Consider the following 23,222-nt stretch of genomic DNA (forward strand, 5'->3'; position numbering starts at 1 on the left):
TTTGAGATTCTTATAATGGAAACACTGATAGATTTTTTACCTTTAATGTGCATCTAACTTCATTATGAAAAAGATTCTACTCTTTTGTGATAAAAGAACTGTGATTTGTGGATATTTTATTGTATAAATATCCATTTGCTTAAGTTGGCTTTTGCCTTCAGTCACCCCAGCAAAAATAAAGAAGAGGTTCCCTCAGTGGTTCAGATTTTTGTGCAGACTGAGAAAGAGGCAGAAGGTGAAATTATAATTTGATTTACTTATGACTCTTCAGATACAATGTATTCTGTCCATGCCCAGGTTCAGGTTCTGATGACTCCATTCCTAGAGTTCACACTGTGGTGACCACTGTCTGTTCTAATCGAATGACATATGGAAGCCAGTGACTGTCTTCTCACTCATTAAAAAACATTCATATGCCGCATATTTCGGGATGGGCAGAGCCCAGCAATTAAAAGCACAGATGGCCTGTTGGTAGCATCAACATTTCTTCAGAAACAAAGTTGGGAAATTCAAATGTAAAACAACACATTAAAAACTAGACACCTCAAGCATGTAATTGTATATTTATTTCTCTTCTTAAAGAACACTCCTTAATGTAATTCAATATACAAACTTAGTTTCACAGAATGATAATCCACTATATAGCACAGAGATAACCCAGATTTGTGTGTGTGTGTGTGTGTGCGTGTGTGCGCACATGCTGTTGCAAACCAACCAACACCCTTCCATTCCTCCGGACCTAAAAACAAAGGCTCTGCCCACCTTCCAGGCTAACCAAAACCCATTTCTGAGGGCTGTACACAAAAGCCGTCATGCTCCCTCAAGTTCCTTTCCCTGGAAGGCTTCTTTTCCCCTTCCCCCTGAGATAGCCAGGAGTGTGACACTCTTCTGTCTTCAAAAGGGTAAAGAGGCTTCCCCTAAAGCTGATGCCAACCCTGTTGCCATGTGGACTGGTTGCGGTCTGTGTGTCCCTTCCCCACTCACACACCCCACTCCCCAGAGTCCAAGTGAGTCCCCTCTGTAGGAGCCTTAGTTCCAGTCACCATCTTGTGCAGCAAGAACCAAGATTTCTAAGCCCAGGTCTTCTCCACGGGCAGCGCACAGCACTGCCTGCCAAGCCACCGGGCCGGCCGATAACCAAGCTCTACACAGTCACATGTGCTTTGTCACTTTAATTTTTAATGACACCCTCCCACAGGTCTGGAGCAACCTAGCGTCCAACTGAGTTACATAAAACTGTACCAGTGATGCACTTGTACATATTTACATGGGGCGGAATGTTTTCCCATATTTTCAGATGAGTATATAGATCAACATGTTCACATAAGACCAAATACTTTTAATATTATTTATAACTGATTTATAAAGCTTTGAAAAAACTCACAATAGCACATTGTTTACTTTAATGCTTTACGGTACTATAAGTTTAAAATCACAATCAGCACTTAAGTTATAGTCAATCCGGCAAACGAGACAAAAAAAATTTACAAGAGTTAAGAACTGACTGATACATCCTTTATCTTTTTGGAACTAATGCATAAGTGCAGAATAAGAGACTCTAGTTTAAATATCTTGTTTACAATATACATTTCTGTTCTAGTTACGCAGCAGTAAATCCCATGCTTCACATAGAAAAGCAATCCACAACATTAAGAAAAAATGTACAATTTATGAAACAAAGTAAATAAATATTAGTATTACAGAATCAGAGCTGTACATAAAAGCTGTTCAGTTTTAATCATATAAAAATATGTTTTAGTGCAACCTCACATATATATTGATGCTGTTTTGCTTTACATCATTTAGATCCAAGTGTCCAAAAAAGGAAAGAAATTACATTTATTACAAAGCAGATACACAAATTCTAAAATATGTACAAATTACTGCTAAAAAATGCTTATAAGAATATAAGCAAAGTAAAGAAAAGGCACAAACATCTGTACAATTTTAAAAGTACCAGACCCCATAGGTTAATTTCAAATTTTGTTTTGGTCAGGCTCGTGATGACTTGTTAATTTATCTAATTCTTCTGATATAACAAAAGTATATATAATAGCAAACTACTGTAACTTAGGACAGGCATGCTATAAACTTGATTACCTTTATTTCTAGAAAAACAGAAACAAAAACAAAATGGGAAAATGTGGAAATGACAGTCTCCATGTATCTTCAATCAATGTAGTTGACTCTTTTCTGATGCAGGCTCTTTGCCCTCCTCTGTGCTTGACGATAATTCTTTGCTGCCATGAAAGCCCGACTGTTTGTTATCCACACAACTCTTGCTGTAAAACGTGGAGTGAGCTAATGCAGTCTGTGATGTACCAGAATTGTCCTTTTCCCCATCATGCAAGTCAGGGTGGGCAGCTGAGGTGCAGGGCTGACCTGGCTCAGGTCCACTAAAGTGTCTCATGCTAACCTGTGCACTCTCCAAGGGTTTCTGGTGGGGCTCCTGCCCCTGCACTGGCTGATCCGCCCCAAGCAGAGCGGCCTCTTCTGTGGCAATCCGGAGGGAGGCAATGGCTTTTGTACAAGTCTGTATATTTTCCTCCTGTTCTCTCTCTGTTGCATTTAGACTGTCTTCTGATGTGCTCTGTTTCGTCAATAGCCGAGGAGAGGAGGGTGTGCTAGGTGGACCAGATGACTGCAAGCCGTGAGGCGATCCCTTCTCATGCTGCTTTGAAATAGCACAGGGATCCTTAGCAAAGGACTCGCCTGAAGCTCTTTTCTTCTCCTTAGAGACCTCCACTGGCAGAGGCAATGTGGGTGGAGGATGTAAACCGGAGAGGGCCAGCGGCACGGAGTGAACCATTTGGATCCCACCAACTGGCACCATGGGGAGAGGAGCTCGCACTTGTTGCTGGGAGTGGAGTGGAAGATGACTGAAGACATAGTCATTAGGACCCGCAGGGAAAAGGCTGGAGCCCGGATGTTCATGAGCACCTTCTTGGTCTCCATAGAGACTGAAGTAGGGAACCTGAGGTAATCCTCTTCTTAAATTCTGCAGAGCGCAACAGAGAGCAGCATTAGGACCCACTCCTCTTTGTGCTTAGGTCCAGCTATCTCATTCACTCACACGCTCATTCATTCAGCATACTTTAAAACTACTGAATCCTTTTACTGATTTTTCCTTTTTCAAGACAAAAGAGATTTTCTCAGTAGTCCTTTAGAATCTTTGAACAATGCTGTTGACTTGTGAAAAGTTACTTTTGTTTTTAAACAGCAATGTGATAAAACATGCAGTGTATGTTCCACTAGGTACAGAGACACATTTTAGTTCTGTTTTTCTCACAGGAAAGAATGAAAAAAAAAAGAAATGGATATTTACCAGAAAAAGTTTACCGAGCAAAAAAAACCCAGTACTTTTTAAATTCAGAAGAAAGTAAAAAGATTACCATCTGTTTATACGCTGGGCAGATTTTTAATATTTTTCCTAAGTGTTGATGAGTATAATTAGAGTGCCAAGCCTGAAAATTGGCCTTTTTTTATTTAACTTTTCTACAGAAGATAAAATGGTGATGATTCCTCCAATGTGAAGACATTGGTTTAAAGGAATAAATTCCTGCTCAATTTATTCCCCAAAAGACACCCCAGGCAAAAGATGATCTTCTTCAACCTGTTAGGAAACTATCCATTGAGATAGTGAATGTTAAATATTTCAAATAATGACAATACATATTCAACTACATAGTTGGGAACCAAAGATGACTATGTCTTAACTCTTCTGTTTATGTTACTATTTCCACTTAAATATCTTCTTGGCAATTAATGAATTAGCATATTTAAAATTTGGGGTGAGAATTCCAGATTCTGGAATAGCCCCAGTACTTAAAATGCAGAATATATTTTCTGTAATTGTTTCTGTAGCAAAACACAACTTAGACTGTGAGACTATCTGGTTTCAATTACTGAGATTTGTTCTTTTAGTGGATTGTCTCCCTATTTGACAGGTGTATATTTATCTGGTGTAAGATCTCAAAAAATTTAAATAAACTAAGCTTGTTTTATATGACAATCCATTAAAAGGACGAATCTCAGAATCTTCACATTGATACCTTCCTTCTTCAGCCTCTGAACAAACTCTCAATAAGCCTTTTCTACTTCAGTTTCTACTCCATTTGCACCCCTATTTTGTGTCATAATTTGGCCCCCATCATTGTTAATATGGTGAACAAACTCTAATCATTCTTAAATCTCAGTAAGAAAAATCTTGGTATGGAAATATGAATAATGAATTCACATGTGAGTTGTGTTAAATGTATGTATATATGTTTGTGTGTGTATGTGTGTGTGTGTGTGTGTGTGTGTGTGTGTATCTGTATTTCCCATATACCAGATATATTACCCCACTCATCTTTTCAACAGTGTCATAGGTCCTCCAGAAACAAATGCTAAAAGGAGGCTGGTGTGCAAGAAGTTCATTGGGTGGCATGGGACAAGTAAGGGAGCTAATGCATGGGAAGGTAAGGAGGAGAGGAAGATGTGGTCAGCTATGGCTGATCTGGGCGCTGCAGGGGAGAGCAGAGCCTTAATTTGAAAACTGAGGCCTCTCCTGATGGTGCCAACAGCAGGAGGCTGTCATCTTACTGCATTCCTTACAGCTGAATGGCAAGTTCTTTGGAGGACAGAAATCTGCTTGGCCCACCTCCCTGGCTGCCACAAACAGATTAAGAAACTGTGGCCAAGAGGTTAAGCGATTTGCTCAAGATCACCCACACAGCAGTGGACAGAACTAAATATTGACGCTTTCATCAGACACAGTGTCCAAATATCCTATGTACTGAGGGCCAGGATACACTTTTTTTGTCTCTTTGCTATTTATCTACCAAAACTTGAAAATGGAACAGGAAATTTTCTTGTTTAAAAAAGATGAGGCCAGAAACCATGAAATTTTTTCACCACCATCCTTGAGCCACACCTATTAGACGCCCACCAAAAATTTAATAAATGAATGAATGAAGGACTCCAACTTTTTAATTCTATCTACCTATGATCTGTTGATCTATTTTGAAATGAAATTAAGCAGAGGCATTAGGACATAAGTAGCAGGGTAGTAGGACCCCAGTGATTGCATGCCATTTCCGCTGTACTTACTCCCAGACTGAACCAGATGAGGGTGTCATGCTGAGCCACAAGGTCCTGAGGATTCCCAGATCTATTTCCTCATATCATGTGAACATAGTAGCAGGCTGTAAATTCTCTAAAGATAACTAAACTGGGGAATAGCCCAAAGGCTCTACAATTGGGCTTCATAAATGGTAAAGTTTAACCATTCTCTTAAATATGCAGGTGAATCAGTATTTATAAAATCTTGCTGTAAACTCAATGACTAATAAAACCAATCTCCTTCCAACAATAACCTTTTGGGCATATATCCAAAAATGAGATGAACTTCCTTAGTCCACTCTTTCATTTCCTTTGCCTGAGCTGACTGTGAGTTGCTATTATGTTTTTAGTAACAGTAGTGTAACATTACTAAAAATGTAACACTACTGTTACAAGACAGTGAAAGGACCTTAGTAGTTGGTACTAAAGGCTAATTTTTTTGTGAGTGCAGTTGACTAAATATGACTTACCATCTCAGGAATACCACAGTTGCTGGTCACCTGGCCAACGCCAGAACAGGAGAGTTCATCTCACACTCTACCAGCATCATTGGGTCTATATCAGAGAAAGCATTTCATACCCCAGAGGTGGTAGCCTGCCCTCTGGGGGGTTTATGGCTCTCTATTTATGCTACAATGCCCTACATTCCAGAAGATCTCTCCTTTCACCTTAGTATTGACAAGACACAAAAACCTGTGGAAATGTAGCTCTTTCTTAGCTTGCTAATTTATTAGTTTGGCAAATAAATTACGTTCTGACTACAGGGCATGTCCTGATCTGTGGTAACTGCACCATGAGGACTGTGTCGGTGCCAGGCTGTGAAAGGGGGTGTTGGGGCATGGGAGTGGGCCGCAGCAGGGAGTGTTCCTCAGGTTTGAAAACGTCGACCTAAGCTTAAGATTCAAGGCGGTGGCAAGGTGAAGGGAGGGAGGAACCCGGCCGCCAGAGCAGGAATAAGACAGCTGGGAGCTGGCAGCCCAGCTTGCGGCTGTAAAGGGTGGTGCTGAAACCCAGAGCAAAGGGCAGAGGCCAGGAAACAAAAACTGTCATTAAGCCAACAAACTTGAAAGGCACCATTCCTCTGTGTACGCTGAGTGTCCTGCTTCATTCAAATTTTAAAATCCTACACAAACTGAAAGCGACATCAAGGTCCACCATGCTATGGAGTGAAGCAGGGTGGAGGCTTTTCTATTTGCAGTAAACCTACTGCCTAAATTTAATCCATGATTGTTACTGTTGTCATATTTGTTAATAATGAGGACAGAGTGTAGTTCTCCTCAACTCTTTGGACCCACCATCACCCTGAGCAAGAGCCCTTGGCAGCAGGGCCTCCTGCATTTGGTCGGAGGTGGCAGTAATGGCAAGAAAAGCAGTCACACCCACCAACACCTTTTATTTACCAGTACACTGAGGGGTCGTTCTCTCCTCTCCCAGTCCCTCGCTAGTTTCATATGTCCACTCAGTGTGGGTAAGGTAAGGAGGTTCTTTTCTTAAAAAGTTATTCAAAGTCAAGAATAATGCCTAAATTCTTATCTGACAAAGTTATACAAATGAATTCTACATGTCTCTGAAAATGCCTGTCTATGCAGTCATGTCATTCTGAAGACTTCACCTTTTCTCCACATGTAAAGACTTCAGCTTGTGTTTATAATTAGTCAAGCTTAGAAAGCACTTAAAGAGGCCTCACCTGTTACCAGCTGGAAATGCACCCCTTCTCTGATGCAATACTCTACTTGGGGTAATGCCACAGCCGTGTTACTAACAACAGCACGAGAGAAAGATGTCTTCCTTCCCTTTCCAGTAACCAAGTCCGCTCCTCCTCACGTCAGACAGCCATTATAATGAAGTTCACACTAGCACATTATCAAGAGGATCCAATGTGCTTTGACTTAGAGATTAGGAAGAGAAAGCGAATGATACTTACAGGAGGCCCCAGTACGATTGGTTCTGCTTGCAAATACTGCCCCATGGATAATGGTGGGTTCGGGTGTAAAGCCCTTCTGGGAGATGGCGCTCTTACGGTGGTCAGGAACCTTCTCTCTCTCCTGGGAGAGAGGTCTCTTCTTGCCGTGATGTCTTTCCCAGGTGACACTGGCCTCCTCGGGGACAGATGCCTTCTGGGTGAACCATCTCTCTGTGACATCTCTCTTCTCAATGCAGCTTCCTTTCTCGGTGAGAGATGTCTCAGGGGTGACAGATCTCTCCTGGGCGACAGATGTGTTCTGGGTGGTAAATCTCCTTTGGGTATCAGGTACCTCTTTGGTGAATTATCTCGGCAGGGCGAAGAGTCATATCCCGGTGAGGAATGGCGGCTTGAGGGTGAGAAGTCCCTTGGAGAGGAGCTTGGCTCTGAAGACAGCATGTACTCTTCGTCCATACAGCTAGGTATGTCTAACCTGTCCTTGTCTGGTTCCGAGTCCGTACTTTTGCTCTGGAATAACCTCTGGTATTCTGTCATCTGAGTATCTTCACAGGAGTCACTTGGGGTCATCAGCTGCGTGACCTGAATACTTGGCAAAGTCACCAAATAGCTGATCAATGAAGAATGCCCCAGGGAACTATCTGAAGGAACTGCGCCAACGTTCACAGGCAAGGAGGAGAATCTAGGAGGCTGAGGACTAGTGCTTCTCGATCTTGTCTTTGGTGTCAAGTCTCCCTGATCATCAAAGTCATCATCATCGTCATCATCGTCATCGTTATCATCTCCATCCTCACCGTCTGATTCTTCAGCATCTGAGAACTGATGGTCAGTGGAAATGCTGGACATGCTATGCTTCTCAGCTGCTTTGTGCAAATCTTCCATAGTTTCTGACCCAATTGAACAAAGATAGTGGAGATCAAGATCCAGACATCAAGGTTAAGAGCTAAATGAGGTCCCCTTTCTTTCCAAAAGCTTTCTTCAACCCTCCAGCCCCTAGAGGTGGTTCTACCTCTGAATTCCTATTAACACTCACTGGGTACTTACCTGTGTGACCCTGCACTGATTCAAATCTTTTTATGTATCTGTCTGGTTTCTTCCCCACCCTACAAAAGGTCTCTAGAGAAGAACCTTGTATCTCAGGTGTCATACCACCCAGAAAAAAATATCAACAGATGGGTAGGGATGTTAATGATGACGCTAGAGGAAAAAGAAAAGCAAAAATCTGCCACTATAGGTAGAAACTTAAGTTTAAGGGATGCATCTGAGGAGGTCTGGCCAATGCTCAGGTTTGTTACTGAGGCTGATGGATTTTTTTCTACTAGATTTCCTCTTAATAGGAAAAATAACACATAACACTGTTTCTCAGATTCCCCAAAAAGTTTCATGAAATTTAAGTCACTATCACATTGCAAGTGTAGTTAGATTTCCTTTATGGTTCTAGATAGAAGTATTTTCATAGTAAGTCCTTTCTCCTCAACTCAGCCTGAACCAAAATGCATTTACTTCTTCTCAGTAGGTTTCAAACAATTCAATGTGTCAGTCTCTTTTCTATACTTCATATTTAATAAAATGAAATGTGATTCATTTTTAAAAAAATATATAAACTTCTTTTACCACCTTGGCCATAAAGCACCAGTGTGCATGAAGAAGTCAGTCAACTGAATTCTGAAATACCTGCTTCCTCGGTCTCTGTATCATCTACTGATGTCATGGAAACTCCCAACTCCAGGCATTTTTTCATGTGTGCTTTTGATTTCATATGCTTCGTTAGGTTTCCTGGAAAATATAGCCAAAGAAGAGAAATTAATTGGTTACTGCAATGTGCTGATTGCTTCAAAATTCAATGTGAAATGAACTAACTTGAGATAACATGGACCTGTTTCTACCCACTGGCGCTTGCCTTGAACTTAAGAGGAACAGTCTGGTTTCTGAATACATCAACTCCTGAGAGCTTTGGCCCAATCTCAGGTTTTCTTCATTCTCGAACACTTTAGAAGTCTGCAGTCAACTCCTTTCAAGAGTAGGCTCCAAGCAAGACTGAGAAGCCCAGGCTTCCTTGGCTGAGAAAGGAGCTAATATTTTTGGTCCAAATAGGCTGGCCTCCTAGGATGCCATATAAACTGGGTGACAAAAGCAGGGTCACGTCTCAGAGAAACTTCAGAATTAAACACTCTCTTCTATACACTCACTGGACTACAGACCATCTGGCATTGATCAGATTTAGACTGACCTCCCAGGATCCTCACTAGTTAAAGGAAAAAAATATGCAAACTAATGTGAGGTCCAACCCTGTAAATGAATTCAGATATCCATACAAAAAGCTTAGCTAACTACTTATTCGGAGCATTAATCCCAGGATTTAGCATCTATCCATCTTACATGTTAGCAAACTTTATAACAGCAGTTTCTAAAGTTCTGGAGCAGAAATATTCCCTTTATATTTATCTTGAAACTCCCATCATTCTAAGAAAGGATAAAGTTTCATGTCAAATGTGTACTATGATGATATATATAGAATTATATGTATGCATACATCATGTATATTTCTGTGGGTCTATGTAATTGCTATATGGAATGTGAGAAATTACGAAAACACTGATCCAATCACTTTTGACCTAGGATCTAAGAAATTACATATATATAACATATAAAATTCAGTAGTTTCACTGAATTCAAGTGGAAACACTTAGTCTGCTGAAATAGCTTGTAGGGCCATTTAGCTTACCACTGATGTAACACATAAGCCACAGGTTCTAAACTGGTGCACTGTTGTTTATTATTTTACTTCTATTACTTTATTATTTATTTAATATTTTACTTATTGCTTATATACTAGGAATTTTATGTGTTATTTTGGTAACTCCAAACATAAAAATATTTCCAGGCCCCTATTGCTCTTTTTTATCTAAAAAATTCTAAAGATCTCAAAAATGTTTACAGACAGATCATCAAGAATTCTTAAATCTATAAATTAATTAAACATATAATGGAAATCACTTGCTTCTTCAAGGGTGCACATAATCTACGTATGTGGATGGATGTGGATGCTGTGTATGTCAAGATAATTTAATTAGATTGTGACTTGTTTCTTCTCCTTTATTTTTCTCTCTGCCTGTTCCAAGCAGGTAGTCAGGCTTTGGGCTCTCATCCTTAGGGTAGGTTCATAGTTAGAAACCTGGCTCTGAAACAACCCCACCCTGGCTTTCTTTGGCTTTTAATTAAAGTCTGGAACCTTTGACGGGATACAGCAGAGAGAGAGGAAGGGGCAGGGTGCCTGACGGCGATGCACTGTCACAGAGGAGCACTGGCCCTACCAGTGTGCTCAGATGATAAGTGTTTGGACAACAGGCATTTTAGCCAGAGATGCACACTACATTTCCCAGAATGTTTTGCTCATTTTAAGACCCTGAGGCATTTATTTGCACATGCTAGAAGGGTGACCAAGAAATTTCAATAATGGCCATGAATAAATTATTTCCTGCTAAAACTCCAGGACAATGGTTCACAGCTAAATTTAATTTGAATGTAAATAAATCTAGAAATACAATGTTTCTACACAGGCAGTGTTCCACACAGCAACCCTGCAGCCAACTCATATGCCCACTGACGGTTTGTCAGGACAGGCAGATTTGCAGTAATTCTTAAAACCAAAGTTTGTATCTTCCTATCTTCCCAGGGTGTCCGTCAGTAAAGTTCTGCATAAAAGGCTTGGTTGTTCAAAGGTAGATGGTATTTAAAGGACCTTATGCTTGTCTCTTTTGAAATGCAAATGAACACTCCCTCCCCCTTTTTTCCAGCTTCAAAGGAGGCATCCTTGTAATAGAGATGTACTTTTTTAATAAGGAAGAAACAGGTATGTTAAGAAGCTACACATTTATACTTCTGCCAAACCAGTAAGAAATTTAGAATTTGGGCTATACGAGCAAAATAGGTGCACATTTTACTATTAGATTATTTCAGTTGATATTTATTGTTTTTGACCTGCAGTAGAGCAGATTAATTGGTATGCAAATCTTAAATTGAAACATTAGAAATGGCATAAGATTAGTGAAGGAGTGTCCAAAGATCCATTAGATCTGAAGTACTTCTGTTCTAAGTAGTGAAACGTATTTCTACAAAAGTCAAGCCACCTTGAATTCACTCCTGTTTGTATTCTGAGGACACTGGGCTTATGAACATTTTATGATGTTATAAAAGGATAGAAATAGAATTGTGCAAAATACATTTTTCATATACATCTACTATTAAAAAAATTCTTTCTTTTTTAAAAAGATAGAATATCATCTCAAAGCAGGCTCCTGTATGAGATTCACAGCTGTGGCTTGAGAGTAAGAACTTGTCTCTGTGCTGATAAATACACGGAACACAAGCTATCAAATTTCTATGCATAATTAATGCAACTGTGGATGAAGGGGCCCACCTGGGAGCCTGTGGATCTCTACATTATTTATAATCCTGAAACTGACCACAGGCACATGTTTTCTTCCCCACAGCTCTTCTAATGCCACTGCATGGATTGCCTCCCTGCAGTATTTCCACACTGGAGCAGATATTATCTAGACCACATGCCATTTCCAACATGAAGTAATAGCAATAGCAATCCGGGCAATTCTTAGCCACTTCCTTCGGAGACAACTGGCCTGGACCTATGTCTACAGATCTTAAGTCATAAAAGGGGCCTTGCTGTCTCATGTGCTTCCTTGGGTCACTTACCCGGGGAGAGAAAAGATACATTTCACAAACAACATCATCTTATTGTGGAGGAAAGTTAGTTTAGAAAATGGTATTCAGGAACGGAAGTAGCCATAAAAATAGTATTTTTCCTAGCTGTAAAAAAGCATTTTTTCCTCTAAAAAAAAAAAAGCAGACTTGTACCTTTTGTTTTGAAGGCGAAGTTACATAACTTGCACACATACGGCCGAACATCAGTGTGAGTGCGAATATGCTTTTTGAGCATGCTTGGTTTCTTACAGCGAATCCCACATTCTTCGCAAATGTACTTTCCACGTCCACGTCCTCTGACGTATACATAATCTTCATTTGATTTATACCTGTTTAAAAAAGGGGAGTCTGGTGTGTTTTCAAATACTTTTAGCATGTTGTATATACATCAAACCAAAAGCAAATCACTTGCAGGGCAAATTTTTAGGAAGGTCTTTTAGAAATAATTAGTCAACTTTGTTTCTCTGAAGCCTATGAAATTTACACAGTAAATGCCTAGGAGAAGGAGATAACAGATTTGGCACTGTAAACAAAATGTAATTTTTCTATATGGAGCTCAAAATGGAATTAGTTCCCTTTATTAAGTGTAAATATATGGACTTGGGGTAGAGATGTTCAACTGGGCTTCTTTATAAGCTTCAAAGAGTTGTAGAGCTGTGCCCTACTACTTTTGGATTCTAGTATATTCTCCAAGCAAGAAACATCCAAAAAAGTTATACCAACATATTCATCATATTTTGTTTGTTAATATTACATAGTCTAAAAAATGCATACACAACATAAACATCCCTCTCAGTTTGCTAAAATAAGTATTTCTGATGATAAAATTCTGCACTGTAAGTTTCTACTCTATTTTACAATACTGGCATGAGAGTGCCTCAGAAATTTCTAGCTTATGCAGGCTGAACTGAGCTCACCAACTGTTGTCTACACATTTGATCTGCTTTTCCCAAGGACCATAAATTTTTACACAAAAATCTAAATTTCAAGTGACTTCTGAAAGGTACTCTTACATAATGATAACTACAGATTCTATTTTTCAATCAAATTTCCATTGTTTCCAGAAGGATTTAATAGAGAACTTTGAAAGGATATCTGATGTTATCTAGTTTAATCAAATCAGTTAGATGAACAAAGTCTTAGGTATACTCTGTGATAATCAATGGATGAACTCTTACCCATTACATTTTGAGCTCAACCATTACATTTTGTTTAGAATACAGTGAAACATGATCTATTCTAGAGTATAGTCACATTCCACTGAGTAACTCAATGAATACCATTATCTCTTAAATCAAAGCTAGGCTAGAATTATGGGTCTAATGTCATTCTTGGAAAGATATTCCTTTCGAGGGCTTTTTTTTACAACTTCAAAATGTAAACTGATACACAAAATGCTCTAATTCACTGTGGATTTACTTAAAGTCACTAGATTAATTTCTCTTCCTTTTTTTTACAATCTGAGACCATTACAAACTTCTCTATTCTGTCTACCTAATCCATCATAGGGAATAAAAGTTCAATTTCATCCAATCCACTGATTATCAAGAGAAAATCCCTCCACATACTTTAATTCCAACTCTGCTATGGATGCTATATAATCTTAACAATATTTTTGGTCAGTAGCAATCCAGGTGAGAATTAAATAGTATCAAAATTATAAATGGTGAATTTTGCATATATTTTGCTCCTTTAAATCCTTCCCCTTTTACAAGGAATTTCCAACTTCAACTAGTTATTCAAAAGAATTTTGAACTTTATCTTGTATCTCACATTGTCTTTGTAATAAAGTAGTAAAACACCTTAAGGTTGCAAAGTGCCTATCACCTTTTCATTTCACTATTCTCTGCCTCTAACTAGATGGAATTACCTAAAGAATACAAATAAAAAAATAATAATTTTATAGAAAACTAATTTTCTTCATGGAAGGATACTATAAGCTTATTGTCGCTAATCATCATACTTGGTGGGAAATAAATTTTATCTCCAAGAAACACAGTTTTATCTTTAATGCCTGAGCTGATTAACTTGCTTCTGGAATGAAAATACAGTAAAATTGTGTAAAACATAATTATATACTAGAAAAATCTATACAAATAAAGTATTTACCATTCAACAGTTCTCAAGACCCATGCATCTACTTGACACAAGAATTAAGGAATTTTGAAAAAAATAATCAAAATATATGTCAAGTTAAATTACTAAATCTGTGAATTAGATTATATAGGGGACACAGACACTTAAAAATTTATCTAGCAATACTTTTTTTTAAAGTTATCACTTAGCAATTGTCAAAATAAGAAGTGGTAACACGCTGCTTAGAATGAACACTTGGCCACCACCAGGTAGAAGTTGGGTCACAGATGAACTGATCGCCACAGAGCCCATAACACAGGGCAAAGGAGGAGGAAGAAATGGGCACAGTCCTTTTGGCTTATCAAAACACGGCAAGAAAATGTTCACATATGCTTCTTCACTTGTGTTCTTGGTTAATGGAGGTGGGCCACCCAAAGCATACTGTAACTGATAGCTTCACTAATCTAGTACGGGGCACTGTTATGAAAAGGTTGCTGAATGTAAATGTTGATTCAGTCACAGGGGCCTCTCAGTCTCTGAGGAAAGATAAAATCTGTATTTCCCTCATTTCTTTCAAAAACTATTGAGACAAGCTTCATGACTACATACAAGTGTGTTTTTAGTGGTAAAAATACTAGACATCCAAAGGGCGCCAAACCTAGGAGGGAACCAAATTTAATAATCTATCTCCAAACTGGTACATCTATATGAAAAATTGACATTTGCTATTACAAAACATTCAACATTTTACAGTCAAACAGATAAAATTATTCAGTCCTCCAAATATAATAGGAATAAATTCATGCTCATGGAAATATGCAAATTACAGACTGTTGTAGAGATAAGGCTAGTTACACAAATGTGGTTAATGTAGTTTGAAGTTTTAAAAGTTAGTAACAGAAGTCTGGGCTTTTTCCTCCCAGGTGACTGAATTGAAGATATATTTCTACCAAAATACAAAATTACACATTACACATATGTGTAATTTTTCTTCACTGTACAGATAACAAAGTCATTGAACCTTATTACTTATGTTTCTACAACTCAAATTCAATCTTTAAGAAGCAATTCCTAAGGACAGGGAACCTGTCACAGATCAGGAGACCAGGGAGGCATGACAACTAAATGCAATGTGGTGCCTCGGCTTGGTCCTGGAACAAAAACAGGACATGGATGGAATTGGTGAAATCCCAATAACATCTGGGGTTTAGGTAATAAAAAATAATGAAACAAACAAATAAGTTAACTAATTCCTGGGGTTACACGAGTGTGCGTGATTGCATTTTGATAAGCAGAGGATAAAAATGTGTCCATTAGTAACACAAGAGCCCTTAAAATAATATTCAAGAATGAACAAACTTGCATGACACCAGGAGGCCTCTCATTTAGTTGATCCCATACTAAATTAGGGGCATGAAAACTTAAAGCAGAGGTTTGAACCATGTATTACAGGGACATTTTCATTGAAAATGCAAGAGCAAGAGCAAGACTTATTATCTATTACTAGCAAGACTTCAGAAATGTGAATAGGAAAGGAATTCATTTCATGTCTCCAATCAGAGCAGATACTATTTTTCCCATGTAGACTTTCAGGACCATTTGCTTGGACTAATAAATAAATATTTTACATTTGCTGTTATGTTTCCTTACCCTCCTTCAAAGATTTTAATTCGGATTGGCTCAGTTTGTTTGGATCCAATATCTTTATCTCCATGAATATCTCCTTTCCCTCTTTCCTTTAAGATATTTCCCACTAGTTTCCTCTCTAGTTTGCTGCCAAATAAAAAGGATGCATCAGGTTTCATCTGTAGGACAAAAAGAGAGAATTGTTTCAGATGCTTCCTCTAAGACACAGGGGAAGCCCACACATCTTGCTCCTCTCTGATCTCTGAAAATCAGCCTAAATTCCATGAAAACAGCCATGGGCTGGTTACATAAAATAAATAAGGGACACTAGGGATCAAATGAGAGAAGCATGACAATTTCTATAGAATAAATTCAACATTTTGCTTTAAAAAATCTCTATTAGCACTTACTCTGTGCAACATAAATAAAAAGCTTTGGAAACACATACTATATTCTGAGGGTAGCAATGAAAATGATTTCTATTTAAGGAAATGTTCTCAAAATTATTGAAGGGAAATGGTAAATGAATTAAGTAAAACATATTTTTTAAATCCTACATTTGCTTCATTAATAATTTAGCATAAATTCTAAAGTACCCTCTGTTAATATTTCTATAATTTTACATGTAAGGCATCAATTGTTCACATAAGAGCAGAGCCGCTAATCACCTGGAAAACTGAGCTTAGAGAGAAAAATTGAGAAAATAAACTTTAGTAGGAAGTATTGTCAGTGGGAACAAGCCCTCTGAGGTCTGCAAAGTTTGGTTCTGACACCCTGCCAGCCTCCTTCCTGATCTTTCGATGTCCGCTCCACATTCAGTGTTCTATGCCCTATGTCTTCATTTCACAATTCCCTGAATTCCTCAGACCCAAAGAAAAGTTGGTCTGCTAGGTCACTAACCCAGGTCAGAGGGGAGAATTCCCCAGTATAGTAGAGTTCCATTGTTCCCAGGTGAAGGAGGGCCCTCGTAACCAAGTGCACGGGCCCTCAGCTCTGACCTTCATTTCACTTGTATGGTTTCTACCTTATTCCCCTCACTACGTATTCTGCAAAGCCATCAAATCCACAACAGAGTGCTTTCAGAACCAGTATTTGTTACCTGAGCAAACTGCTTCCAAGCACTGGATGATGTAAGCTTGCCGGTTCCAGGTCTGTGCATAGCAGCCAGAGTATAAATTTCTGTGTTGATTTTTTGCTTGGACCTCAGAAGTGCCAGAGTGGTCTTGGTGTTCAGTCCTGATGGGTTTGGGTTACAGGAACTAATGCACCATGAAGCATAAACTGAGGATTTGAAGGTGGCCTGTTGCACGTAATTGGGTTTTGTATAATTCAAGAAGCACCAACTCACAGTAGTTGTTGTCCGCAGACTGGGGAACTGAAGAATCTGCTGGAAGTCTGCCACGTCCGTGAACAGAAGAGTTGAATCTGCCACCTTCCCGGTGGGGCCAGAGGCCATGCGGACCAGCACACCAACAGGCAGCCTCTGGCCCTGGCCTTGCTCCTCGAGCTGAACATCTCCTGGAGGCAGTGAGGAACTCTGTGGGCTCAAGCTCATATCAGATGCCGTCTCATCAATATCTAATTCATCTGAGGACTCTCTGCTCTCAGAAGGCCCACTGGACTTCTGCCCCAGAGAGGGTGCCCTGGAGCTGAGAGGGAATGGCTCTCTCAAGGGCGTGCTGGCAGACGGATGGTCTTGAGATGATGAGGGGGACAGTGAGAAGGAAGATGACCCAGACCGCGAGCCATCCTTTGGCTCAGAAGCACAGCCTTGCCGAACCAGCTGGGGTTTCGGTGGGCGGGGCAGATCCTTCTTGATATCTGAGCTGGTTAGTTCCACCGCGCTGAGTTCCTCAACAATCTGTCCGTACATCTTTTCTTCCTTGACCCTCTTCTGCTGCTTTGTTTCCATGAAGAGTTCTAAGCTGCTGGCTGGAGAAAGCATGCGCTTGCTGCCTCCTAAGGTGGCCGCGCTGTCAGAGGTGGAAGGTAGACACAAGGGGATTGAGGATTCTAAGCCAAGGGGGAGGGTCTGAGGTACTTTCCAAATGGGGTATTTTTCCAAGCCTGCATGCTGCCCCAGCACCTGGGCAATGTTAAACCCTATCCCTTGCATGGCCGCATTGGTTACCAGAGTTCTTTGTGTCATATGCTCATCGACTTTGCATATGACAATTGCAGGACTGTTCTGCCCAAGGATCTGAGAAATGCTTGTGTACATCACACTCCCATAGGATGGGACGTGTGTCTGGATCCTAACGGGAACCACTGTTCCTGGTAAGGACTGTAAAGGTCCAGCATTTGCCGAGGCAAAATCTTCTTGAAGAACTTGCTCAGCAGGAGTTTCAGGTGACTTAGTGCTCTGGTCCGATGGAAGCTTTGGAAGAAGATTCTGTGAGTGTAGCCCTGATGTTCCTGAATAACAAGGGTAAGTTTGCTCTTTCGTGTGTGCGTAATCAGCAGATTTCTTTCCAGTGTGCTCTGCAATGTGCTCTAAGGGGTAGCTAGGATGAATTTCTGCCTGGAAAGAGGGCTTCCCATAGCTCTTCTGAGGGTGTTGCACAAGGGGATGTGGGAAATGTGCCTGCCACCAGGGAGGCTGCTGAGCTGGTAAATGAACCATACAGACAGTAGGATATTGAAACTGAAACAAGGCATTTTGGATCGGAGAAAATGGAACAGTCTCTTGATGTGGAAATAAATGTGGCTGTTCAGACAAGTGCTTGCTTGTAATATAGGATGCTGGCTGTATCAAGGGATTTCTCAGAGATTCCTGACTGTCCATGTGCATGATCTGTTGTTGGGCCAGGTGGAGTGGCCCTGAGCTCAGCTGGGTACAAGAACCCACCACCTGTTTCCCTGGGTCCTCTGCCTGGAGAGGAGGCAGCAGAGAGGATGGGGCATGGTACCATGCGGCCCTGAGGCCAGCATGCAGGTGCTCCATCTGCTCCTGCTTTACGCTCAGGTCCATGCCAGCCTCACCCTGGGTGATCTCCGGGGAGCCACTGAAGGAAGCCTGCCGTACCAGAAAGCATTTCTTCCTCTCTCGTGATGGGGATAACGTGGAGCCTGATGCCCCAGCCACTGGAGCCTGGGACAGATTTCCATAATCAAATGATTTGCTTCGAATTTCTGGGACTTCAGTTGGGTGAGGGCAGGGCATCTGCTCAGACGAGCAGCGCCGCATCTCTTTTTGGTGGTGGTGGCCTGGGACAGACAATGAGTATGAGCCCACAGGGACAGTCAAAAACTCTGAATGCTTCCCAAACTCATCTTGCTTAGGAGGTGCAGTTAGCTTAATGGTTTCTTCCCTTTCAAAAGACATGGAAAAACTGGAGCTGTGGGACAAGTTGCTTTCCTGGCTGGGGCTGCGGGAGAGGCCTGTGCCTGTGGATTCAAAGCTGGACTCGCCCGAGGAGTGCTCCATGTCTGCAAGCCGCAAACGCTTCTTCTTGGGTGGCAACTTCTCAGCTGGGAGCTGGGACAGGGTCTCGCTTCTCTGGGGCCACTGAAATTCCTCCACAGGCTTTTCTGGCTCTTTGCTCTGGACTTCTTTCTCCTTCTCTGGTTTATCAGGTTCCTCAGTCACACGAATCTCAGGAACCTGAATGTTGTGCTGGCGAACCAACCTGGGCTGCGTGTGGTAGGACTGCTGTTGAGCCTGCTGAGAAGGGGGAGGTTTCCCCCCACTTTCCGCAACGTCCCCCAGTGGAGCCCACTCTGGACTTACTGGTGCTTCTGAAATCTCGCTGTCATAGGTCTCGGAAGGTGAGGAGGCTTTATCCTGTGCGCCGGCCACAAGTTCAGCTGACTCAGACCTCTCAAAAGAATTGGGTCGGCTCAGTGAGTTGGTGTGCTGAATAACGGATATCACATTTCCAGGAGGTTTCCTGCCCCCGAGGTCTGACATCTTGTCCAAATCAGTAGCTATGGGTGACTCCTCTGGCCCAAGAGATGGACTTCCAGACTGCGGTTGGGGTCGACACAGGTCAAAGTGCTCAGAGGGGCCATGCAGAGGGTTCTCATGTCCAGCTGTGGCAAATCCACTTCTCACTCCTTCCTGTATCTGCAATTTGGGGTCATGATCTGAAGTCATTAAACCCACAGGTGTGCTTACAACACTGCTGCAAATCATGGGGGTGTCCTCCTCATCTCCTACACTCTTCTCTTTCCGGCGTTTTCTATTTTCACATGTAGTTCCAAACATGGTTGGCACTCCTTGCAATGGCACCGAGGGATCCATAAAATATTCTCCACCATGTTTTAAAGAGCTTAAGCAGGACATATCCCTGTAGCTTTGCTTTGGTGTTTCAGAGTCTTCCCACTTCTTGTAGGGTTTCCGGCCGACCTCATAGTCATACCCACCCCTATCACCAGGAATCAATTTCTTTTCTTTCAAGGAGGAACCTGCAATACCCTTGGACATCCTGCCATGGTGTTCTGCCTCCGTGTGCCCCTCCTGTACTGAAGGCAGCTCAAAGGCAGCTTGTCTTCGCAACATGCGCTGAGGGGGCAATCCTACAGTCCCTGGATAGAACACATCATCGGGGCCTGTCATCCTCTCATCAAATGAGTGACTTCCTCTCAAAGAAGGAGGAATACTTAGATTCGTTGCTGAAGAGGTTGGCATCGAGTTGCTTCTAATGAGGGGTGAAGAGTCTAAAGGGGCTTCTAAGAGAATGGGGTTGCTGCCTTGGAAATTCGCAGGAAAAAGTTTTGCTTCATTCCTGATAGATGGAATGATCTGGGGTTGTCTGGACTCACTGTTGAATTTGCTGGATTTCAGCATGCTTGTTTGACTGGGGTCAATGTCTCCCTTGCTTGGGATCAGCTGCGAAATGGGATCTTCAAACATTTTGATGTCTAGCCTGGTGTTCACATGAGGTAATGATTCCATCATGCCCTTCCTGCCCATCGTGGCACGTTCCTGACTTGTGGTTGTAACACTGAGTGTATTTCTGGGACTAAGCCGGCAGTATTTTCCAAAGATGATTTCTTCATAAGACTTTGCATTTGTGTTTGGAGGGCTGATTTGCTGCTCTGCACTTTCTGAGCGGGAAAAGTAACCGGAATCAGTGCTGCCTTTACTGTGCGGGCTCAGAAGGTTTAGAGATGGCTCAGAGTCTTGTCCTTTTTTCTCTGACAGTCTTAGTGCAAGTTTCTGTTTAACTGTGTGAGAATCGTCAGCCTTAGTAGATAAAGATGGATTTGGTAGCACATCAGAGCCAATATATGGAGAGCTTTCGCTAGGTAAAGGAATCCCACTTTTGGGGATAATCAAAATCGGCACCTTCATTGGACCTCCCAGCGATTCTTCCAATGACCCATGGTAGCTGCCTCTGCTGGCAACATCCAACGGGACTGGTGGGCCAGGACTCATTTTGTCAGAAGCCTCAACAAACAGAGAACTCTCCTCATCTGTGTCTGTGCTCTGTTCACCGTCTGAATGTATTTCTGCCTCAACATCAATAAAACCAGCCTCTAGGTCCAATTTAGATACAGCTGATTCTGTGAAAGGGACTAGACCTGCCTTAATTGCATGGGCATGTGACTTCCTGTGCTTATACAAATTGCTCTTTGTCTTGAAAGAGAAGCCACAGGGTATGCACGGATATGGCCGCTCGCCGGTGTGGGACCTGATGTGTTTCTTCAGTACACTTGGTTTGGCGCACGCCCTGCTGCAGTAAGGGCAGATGTACTTGCCGGGCTTTTTGGGTTTATGCTCTTTCTTGTGAGCATCTTCTGCCTGTTCGATGCTTTTCTGGGAGTATTGGCTGTATGCAGGATTCAGACTTGAAATCTTTTTTCTAGGATAGCCACCACTGTGGCCATGCAGAGGAAAAGAAAATAAGTCCTCGGAGGCAACAGATGGCAAAGGGCCAGGGAAAAGCCATGGAGGGCCTTCGAGGCTCTGGTGGGGCTTGTTGCTGTGCATGAGCCCCTGTGGTAACAAGTGCTGAGGGAAAGAGAGTGAGTGTTGGCATGAGTAAGGACTTGGGCGGTGTGGCGGGTATTGCTTCTCTGTGACTTGCTGTGCCGCTTCCCCGGGTGAGGCCAGTTTCCCAGAGCCAAAGAGTTGTGCTGAGGCTGTGTTTCCAACTTGCTCAGGATCTATCTGCAGTTGCCGCTGTCCTTCCGGACTGCCAAAAGTGCTCATCTTAATAACAGCTGATTGCTCCTGTCTCCATCTACCTGATGCTTTATCAGTTTCTCCAGACCTTGAGGTAGCTTTTTGTCCTAGAGCTGTGTCCCCAGTGTCCATTTTGTTACACAAGGTCTTAAGTGCTAGTCCTTTTGAAAGCCGTGCAGACTCATGGAGTGTCCTCAAAGCTGTGCTTTTCAAAGCCTGCTTGTTTCCATGGTCCAGGGTGTCTGCAGACTTGCTGAGTGCTCCTGCTCTTTGGAACCTTCCACATCCACCCTGTAGTCTCTGGGCATTAGATGGTAATGTCCTTGGGCCACGGCTACAACACAGTTCTCTCCATTGTAGAAATGTCCATAAGCTAAGTGCAAATCTATAAGGATGTCTTATGGCATTTGTATATTTTCACCTAAGATGAAATCGGGATGATGAATAATAGCCTAGGAGAAATTCTGCCCATCAACTAGAGTAAAGTTCAATTGCCAGTTTCACTAAGAAAAAATGATCTGAAAGATAAAGCAACACAAAGAAATTGTCACAACAGTTATCGTGTAAGAAGCCATAAACCAATCCTAAAATAATGAGCCTGAAATTGGGTAGGTTGAAAGTGACTTTTATGCCAAGGGACTTGCTTTCTAGCTGCCACATCAATTCCACAACTAAAGGATATGAATTTCAAACTTGGCATGTAAGTCATAGGCAAAAATCTCAATACTTGAATTTTGGTCATCCTTTTAAATACTCTTTAATTTTTGTTAGAAAAGTATTCAGAGGAAAACTTTTGGTAGATACTATTTATAAAGTCATAAGATTATTACAAGCCTTCATTTAAATAAATTTAGAGCTATTCCTAACCAAGTTTTACATTTAAAGCAGTGATTAGCAGAGCTAGACTTAAGGCTCTAAGAATCAAAGATTGTCACAGAACTTAGAAAAAGGCAGGGAAGTGCATCTAAATAAATGATTAAAACACCTTCATAACATGAAAAAACAAAAATTTTTCTGGGACAATTTTTAAATGTTCTGATTACCTGAATGATTTAGCGTTCTCAGGCACATGATTGTCTTGACGCTTCCTGAACAGAAAATAAGTGCAGTTAGGAAAAATTGTTCCATTAAACTACAATATCGCTCTCTACAAATGACAATTTGAAGTTCATTGTATATGGGGTTCACAATTCTGTATGCCCTAAAGAAAACCCAGGAAGTTACTGCTTTAGAACACACTACACTAAAGCAGTACACCTTATTTTGACACTGGGTCCAAAAATAATTCTAAAGAGAAAGAAGTTACAAGAACTTCACAGTATGATTTTCTAGGATATAAGATTTTTCTATCAAAACATGTTAGTTTTTTAAAAAATAATTAGCCTGGTTCTAACTCTGCAGCAATTAAAAGTTGAGAACAGTGAGGTTTTTATTGAATCTATAGATTTGAACATTTAAAAGAATAAACTTCCTTTTTAGGAAATTTAGCCCACAGCAAATAAAGGAGTCCTCCAGATGACTGTGAATAGCTCTGGAAAATCTGACAACTTAGAAACAATTAGATTTTAAGTCACTATTCAACATCCATAAGCAAATAGCCAGTGTAGTAGCCAGAGAATTCTAAGAACTTCAATGCTCAAGTGT

The 23,222-nt window shown here is 41.1% G+C and overlaps 1 protein-coding gene across 1 annotated transcript; it reads right to left on the reverse strand.

The window, feature by feature from the left end:
* Nucleotides 1-551: 551 nt before the first annotated feature.
* On the reverse strand, nucleotides 552-21,858 carry HIVEP2 (HIVEP zinc finger 2). The gene is made up of 6 exons (XM_017666399.3): nucleotides 16,548-21,858; nucleotides 15,473-15,627; nucleotides 11,900-12,075; nucleotides 8,699-8,800; nucleotides 7,028-7,911; nucleotides 552-2,998 (listed from the first exon to the last, which is right to left on the reverse strand). The coding sequence occupies exons 1-6, from the start codon at nucleotides 21,708-21,710 to the stop codon at nucleotides 2,174-2,176; spliced, it is 7,305 nt and encodes a 2,434-aa protein (XP_017521888.3). The 5' UTR covers nucleotides 21,711-21,858; the 3' UTR covers nucleotides 552-2,173.
* Nucleotides 21,859-23,222: the final 1,364 nt, after the last annotated feature.

The sequence above is a fragment of the Manis javanica genome, chromosome 13 (assembly GCF_040802235.1).
Source record: "Manis javanica isolate MJ-LG chromosome 13, MJ_LKY, whole genome shotgun sequence".
Taxonomy (NCBI): domain Eukaryota; kingdom Metazoa; phylum Chordata; class Mammalia; order Pholidota; family Manidae; genus Manis; species Manis javanica.

Coding starts and splice junctions, on each gene's coding strand:
- HIVEP2 (XM_017666399.3), bottom strand. CDS start 21,710: ATGGACACTGGGGACACAGCTCTAGGACAAAAAGCTACCTCAAGGTCT. Junction 15,628..16,547: donor CTTGGAAGCAGTTTGCTCAG/GTAACAAATACT, acceptor TTTGTCCTACAG/ATGAAACCTGATGCATCCTT. Junction 2,999..7,027: donor CAATCGTACTGGGGCCTCCT/GTAAGTATCATT, acceptor TGCGCTCTGCAG/AATTTAAGAAGAGGATTACC.